The 7,411-nt window shown below is 44.8% G+C and overlaps 1 protein-coding gene across 1 annotated transcript; it reads right to left on the bottom strand.

Annotated features, from left to right (window-relative positions):
* Positions 1–893: 893 nt before the first annotated feature.
* On the bottom strand, positions 894–7,004 carry LOC147799784 (uncharacterized). The gene is made up of 4 exons (XM_087133831.1): positions 5,886–7,004; positions 4,960–5,155; positions 4,262–4,353; positions 894–3,912 (listed from the first exon to the last, which is right to left on the bottom strand). The coding sequence occupies exons 1-4, from the start codon at positions 6,013–6,015 to the stop codon at positions 2,081–2,083; spliced, it is 2,250 nt and encodes a 749-aa protein (XP_086989957.1). The 5' UTR covers positions 6,016–7,004; the 3' UTR covers positions 894–2,080.
* Positions 7,005–7,411: the final 407 nt, after the last annotated feature.

The following is a 7,411-nucleotide window of genomic DNA, read 5'->3' on the forward strand; positions in this document are numbered from 1 at the left end:
GCCGGAAAAGCTTTGTATTTGGCTCGGAAAAATGGCTGCGGGTTGATTCAATGACTCTATAAGCTGATTAAGGGCATTGCGAGTCCAGATTTTATTATACACATCCGTGGCTGGCTGCCCCTAGGCCCTGCTGGTATGCGAACGGCCTGCGGTTTTCCCGCCTTGCGCCTGCGCAGTCCTCGCAGACTCCTTGGTCGAGTTCGGGCGGCCTGTTCTTGACACGGGTTTCTCGTTCTCGCGCTCGAACGGCCGAAACACGACTCAAGAACACTGTTCTCGGAACAGGGTCACGCGCCACCTCCTCGTCGGGGTTTTACTAGTACAGGAACACATGGAAAAACTCGTGAGATTTTGATTTTTGAGCAGCTGCAAAAAGTAGAGAGATGGCTTCCAAAGCCATAGACTATGTAGACAACGGGAAGTTTTGCCAAATTAACATTAACTATTTCTGAAACACAGAAATGAATGTTCCTGTTTATATAGAAAAGAATTCATTCCATCCAAACCTTAAGTCTCGAATAACGTAGACGGACGCCGCCATGTTGCATGTTGTCTGTGATAACCGGTTATTTGTTCCCGGCGTTCGAGCGGCCGACCCACGAACAACTAATCGAGCTGTTCGTGAACATATGGGAACAAGCCGCCCGAACTCAGCCCTTGTGTCTGGGGCTAGTGTGTGTGAGACAGCTTTTTGACTTCGAGACATTAAATAGAGTAGTTTTACCCTGACTGAGTGGTTCTTGTCAGCGTCAGAGCCCAATAGGCAGGACACGCCGATATTTATCATATGGCATACTTGCATGGGGCAATTGTGGAATAAGCCTAATAGATAGAATACTTAAACTTCAAAAAAGGCACTGCGCATTATCAGTTCTACATCTTTTCAAGAACATAGTAATCCTTTATTTTACCAATGTAAAAGTCAGTAATATTTATTCTTTCCAGCTAGGGACCTCGTGCATCAAGTAAATAATACTAATGTACCCAACTATATCAGCTCAATGTTTATAAAAAATGATGAAACCATCACCATTTAACAAGGCAGTGTAGTGAGTTTCATCTCTCTTCTGTACGCACGAAACTTGCAACCAAAAGAGTTAAGCATGAGGGTCCCAAGCTGTGGAACTTATTTGGTTTGTTAAAAGATTTACCCACCTTGTCGCTATTTAAACAGAAATATAAGAAGTGCTTACTGAATAATTACAAGGGAAATAACTGAGCCTTACAGGTTACAGATTACAGGTTTTATTATTTTATTTGTCCATGAATTCATGTACATTGTTATACACTTTTTCTTTGTTAATTGTTACATATATGTAGATGATTTACATAACGTTTTTGTCCTACATGTCCAGTTATGTCTGTACAGAGGCCCCTACTGGACAAGCTGTGCTTCTTAGTGGGCCCTCCACCTTTGTGTGGAAATAAAGTCAAGTGTGTGTTTGAAAAACTCCATTTGAAAGTTCACTCAACGAAATTCGCAACGCTTGTTATTTACCCTCCTGAAAATATGCCCACGTGGGACGCGTTTTGGACGCGATGTGCTATCCAGTCTATAATGGAGACCAATTTCAAAAAAATAAATCTTGAAACAGTTCGCGGTACCCGCTGCTTCACCCGACTCGGACCGGTGAGCCGACCCCGACAAGCTCGGTGGTCGAGTGGTTACGATGTCTGCACTAGTAAGCAGGAGGTCGTGGGTTCGAGTCCCACCCGAGTAAGCCTGTGAATTTTTTCGCAAGCTCTGGCAAGCACTCAACAGACAGTGTTTATCCAATATATACATATTGGGTAAGGGCAAAACCCGTTATATAAATTATCATCTCCCCAACGCAAAAATACATCTTGAAATACTAGAATACGGAGCGCGCATACTCCAGGTTTAAAAGAATGTTAAGTTTAAGTTTTCAATATGTTGTACCTAAGTGCATGTTTTAACGTGCATACAATTAGTTATTTTTTCTTCACGTCCAGTTGACAAATTATGAACAGAACAATTGTGGCAGTATGTGGACATGCAAACTGAATCTAAAGCTATATACTAAACAAAATCTGATGATAGGTCTACAATCACAAGAGTTCACAACTTTGACTGAGCCATTCTGGGAACAGGAGCCTTCTTCTTTTTTGTCATTTCGCTTCGCTGACGTCTACGTTTTGTCAAGGTCCCAGACAGACGTCTACACCAAGCGATCTTTTGCAGAGTGACTGGCGGTACCTGATTTGCCTGTTCCTGCGGAGTCGGCGTTTTAGAGGGCTTGGTGTTATTAAGTGATGACATCGGTATTTCTTGAGATGAAGTAGACCCTTGCCTGGATGTGTTGCACTGACTGGGAATAGAGCCGGGTCGCCGGCGTTGGTTCTTCCTCAACTTCCCCGCCTGCTCCAGGCCCCCGCTTGGAAAGGCATGAGCGTGGTTTAGGTTTTTAGCGGGAGTCGTTAACCTTTCCTTATTTTCGTCGTCCTCTTTGTCGGCATAGGCAGCCCCTACTCCTTTCGCCAAATCGCATTTCGTTCTCTTGGACATTTTATCTGTCCAGTGTTTGGGATGTGGATGGGTTTGGAAAGCCCTTGTCGAGAAGTCCTTCTTTTTCACAGTGTTCCAGCGGAGAGATTTTTTGTGGGTGCGAGTTAGATCGGCTCCCAGTAGATTGAAATCGGGCAATCTGAATGGAGGTTCAACTGAAGAATCAGAGACAACAAAGAGAGGCGACAGACGGCCGCCTCCTTTGGGTAGTTTACGCACTGGTATGCATGTACCATCACTGGACGCTGGAATACTTAACGACTTGGGTGAGATCGAATTGTCATCATGCTTCTCTGACGATATCGACTCTGGTAAACATCTTCCCTTGTGGGAAGTACAAATTTGGTTTGTCGATACAGTGCCATCTGTCTTTCTTTCTTTCTTCGTGTTTTCAGCGAGGCACCAAAGAGGCGGCAGGACGAGTCCTCCTTCTTCGTGCTGCAGAGTATCTGGAGGTCCCCCAGGGAGACTTTCATCTAGGTCATAGGTCAGCTGAGGCACAGGACCTCTTCTTCGGGCCGGAGGTGTTGAGGACGAGGTAGCCGAGCACGATGCATAGTAACTGGAGTCTGTTGGGTTGGTCGCGTGGAGGTGCGTGCTGGAGAAAGACGGCAATGCCTCTCGATTGGACCTGTAGAAAGAACTTTGCTGTGTCATTTCGCTGGTGTGGAACTCCTCATTCTCCCGCCAGCGATGGCCGAAAAGACCCCCTTTTCTAGTAGAACGACACCTGTTGCTGATGTTGGTGGCGAAGACGATGGTTGACCGACGATAGTCCACCCTCCCGGTAGGGCAGCACAGCCGGATCAGGAGTTTGCGCAGCGTCTTGCGCAATCTTCGATTCAGCAGCGTATAGACATAAGGGCTAATGACAGCGTTGGTATAAGCCACAAAGGTGACCAATGTGATCCACCAGCAGGTCATGTTGTAAGGATCTCCAGAGGGATCCCCGTTCTTGGACCAGCTGACTTGAGTTTCTAAAGCACGGATGACGTTCCAGATGTGGGTGGCGACGTAGGCAGCCCAGCAGCAGAAGAAGGTGCCAAAGATGACAAGGATGATCTTGGCAGCGTGCGCACGGTGGCGCGGCGGGCGCCATGCCTGACGCTGCTGCTGATGGCCACGCGGCCGGCTCCGCTCGCTGGATCCCGATGTACTGTCTCCCCCGCGGGAAGACAGCTCCCGCACCCGGCGGGACTGCGACCTGGCTGCACGGAAGATGCGGAAGTTGCAGACAGAGGTGATGGCCAGAGGTATCAGAAATCCCGTGGCAAGGACGGAGACAGAGTACGCAGGGGAGAATGTCCAGTCTGAGGTGCAGTGGTGGGTGGCTGGTAGGAAGCGATACAGCCCCACGCCCCATACCGGGAACAGTGAGATGACAGCTAAAACAAAGAGAAGTTGAGTTGTATTAAATACAAAATGACGTCGACAAAAGTGTTGTTTTGTCCAGTTCTTCATTTACCAGAACCACAGGAACGATAATTCCTCGGGAGGTTTTACCATTTAAGGCTAGACACGTTTTCATTCCAACTTACATATTTGGTAGAGTCTACCTTTACCTGGCCTTATGTTTGTCTGTTGTTCAAATTCCTGCTCAACTTTACCATCATATCAACTTGCAACACTGACAGCTTGACATGTTTATTCCATGTTAACTAATAAAGTAATTTCATTTCATTTGTTGATTAGAACCACACTGGTCAGACTATGTAGAAAGTAAATTATCCATACCTGCTGCAAGCCACGTCAATACCAGCATCACCTTTGCCCGGCGCTGCGTCATTATCACTTGGTAGTCTAATGGATAGACTATCGTACAGTACCTGTTGAAAAAGAAAAATAGACTACTTGATAAGGGTACTAAAATCAGTAAACTTTTGAAATTTTTGCATGATTAAGATGCAATTTGATAGGATGTGCAGATAGTCATAGAAAAACCTCTTTCGAGAGGTGTGGTTCTAAATGGTGGGCTGGTCGCCTTCGGCTTGTCACCCGAAACCCCTAAACTAGTCCCGAAAGGTTCACCGGGAACTGCACAGTAATGTTGTGATCGAGTCTACAACGAGCGTTTCTGGACTAAATTCGGTCGACTCTGGCATTTGCACGGTACCAGACCTAGGAATTATCTGCTTAGCTGCTCTTTTGTGAAAACCGTGATGGAGTAACTGCATGCGCTGGCCGACCATCAACCGACTTTTGGTTAATTGGCTTCCAATCCGTGGGTGTCTGTGAGTCAGTCCCAAACGCGTGATATCACCCAATAATCAATAGGCCCTAATCAGTGTTAAAGCCGTTCAAAAGCCTATCCGTACTTTCAAAGCGAACGGCAAACCATCGTTACTTGCACCACCAGTTTGCAACGTTACATAACCTGTATGTCAGTCAAAGTTTGAGATTTTGCATGACGTCTGAAGTCAAGACTAACTCACCTATCTATTGAGACACAAGCGACGGACAGCGTAGAGGCTAAACAGAGCGTCTGACTGACAAATGCAGTCAGTTGGCATACGGTGTCCCCTAATAGCCAGTGGTCCGTGTCCCTGGACACCATGGTGATGAATGCAAAGGGCATGTCCAGGACGCCCCTAAGGAAGTCTGTGGCTGCCATATTCATCATGAGCATTGCTGAAACAAAGGATGGAGAAATAGTTAAGCTTCGAGACAAAAGGAGACAATATAGTGATCTCTATATTAACATTACTACTATACAGTCATGACAAACGGGTAGTGGGCGACGCAGGGGAGAGAAGAGATTGGAATGTCTCCATTTGGTGCTATTGTATTCCAATCAAAATGAAAATATCCAACAAATAAAAGCATCAACCTTTAATTGTATTAACTTAAGTTGTGACGTTTCAGTAAAGATCACACAGAGAAAAAAGACAATTTGAAAAGTTTTTGACAATTTCAAAAAGAGCAAACAGCAGAACGCAGTCAGGAATCAACGCCACGACATAAAACGACCAGAATGGAGCAAACACTGCTCCTGGGAGGTTTAATCGTTTTATTTCTCAGTCAGCATAAAATGAAGGACCGAATCTCACCAAAGTTATACTTGCAACTTAAACTGGACATTTCTGAATTTGAGCAAATCGTTCTGGGATTGGCTGCCTACTTCTAAAACACTCTCCTGTCTTTAATGCGTCATTATTCACACCTCAGGGATTAATAAACCCGTCAAAAATTAATCAATGTATTTATCTTACATTTTAATCAGTGTATTTAACTGCAGCGCTTAATCTCTCTGCGGGGGAACGCGAATCAAAATCATTTAAAACACCTACTGTGATAAGAAAAACATCCTTTGGTATTGTATTTGTTTCACACTATTGTCCCTCTCTAATAGTGAACTCACCTGTTACGGGCTCAGTGTTGCGCGTGTTGTAGGTGACCCAACAAACACCCATGTTGCCAACTATTGACAGCACTATCATCATCCCAAGAGCAATGGATTTCAGCGTAAGTTCAAAAGACATGATGTGCATAGTGCTAATTCCAAAAGAAAGAAACAAAATACTACAGTACAACTTTGAATTCGAGGCTGTTGGGGCACTGGTTCCTTACACCAATGGTACGTCTGCGTCCAATGATAAATTTCCTCTTAATCGATGAAATCCCACTGGAAAAATAACGCACAGAGATTGTTTTCAAACGGAATACTTAGAATTTTTATTCAATCGACACTTGGTGCAGTATCACTCAATTTCGGTTGGTTTAATTTCTTGGAGGAAAATCCCAGTGAAGTAGGATGCTTGAAGTGGCTACTCCAGCGAACACCTACGGGTAAAGAACTGGCCAAGAACAGGTTAACTTTTCAATATGAAAGACGAGGCTGGCTCTCTGTCAATTGATTTTGAAGCCTAGTCGGTTGGAGCAATTGCGGAAAACGACAAAGGGAATCGAAGAGGTACGCCCTCAAGTCCAGTCTTAAAACTGTGTATTGAATGGTCCCTTTATGTCTGCGCTGTTTACCACGCATGAAGGACCGTGATAGAGACACATTAACGTAAGACTGGAAAGTGAGAATGATGGATTTCCATAATCGGGTTGCAGATGTGGCATCCGTTCATCGACAAGAACCACAAGGACTACCTCTTCCGGAAGAAAGATACGCTCCAAGATGCAGTAATAGCTTGGGCTGAGTCAGTTGTACACCTATCGGCTTAGGTTAGGAACTTGATTTCGCGACACTGCGTACTAAAACGCCATTTTCGACGAATTTCAAAGACCGACCAACAGCGGGTTTCTGATGTCAACGACTTGCTCTTCCTTTAGTCTGCATGGCTTTGTACTTCCGAATCTGCGGGACTGCCTTATAGGAACTTGCATCAAACAACCTGAAACCCCGGTCGTCTTATTTATGGCAAGGGTAGCCATGACAGCCTACATCGTTAACGACGAAAGCCCGTCATACGTCATGGTCATATTAAGAGAATCCTCCGTCATACCCGGCTTCCTCATTAGTCCAAAAGGAATCCTTGTTAAACCGGATCCTTGTTTTTTTTGGGGGGGTTGTTATGCCTTCATTAGTTTTTGAAGGCCAACAGTGCAGGCTGTAAGATACGCGTATCTCAGTTAATGGCACAGTTCATTTGAAAATCCCATGTTTCTCCTTGAGTGCGGACTACCTAATGAGAAAAAGAGTCATTATTGTGGGAATTTTTTGTACATATATGGTAACATTGATTTGGTACGGGTTAATTCGTGCGTTCTTCAAACTTGAGGCGTGTTGTGCTTCGTACAGTCGTAGTTCAAGCCGTCTACGGCACGTCTAAAAAAGGTTATAAAACTTACAAGCACTAAAATATTTTAACCTAACTCTGATTATCCTAAATTAAATGGACCAAGATTAAATGAAATTTATGCAAATCGTGGCCCTGG

This window comes from Acanthaster planci, linkage group LG02 (genome assembly GCF_054643075.1).
Source record: "Acanthaster planci isolate LZ-2023a linkage group LG02, COTS_SCS, whole genome shotgun sequence".
NCBI lineage: Eukaryota > Metazoa > Echinodermata > Asteroidea > Valvatida > Acanthasteridae > Acanthaster > Acanthaster planci.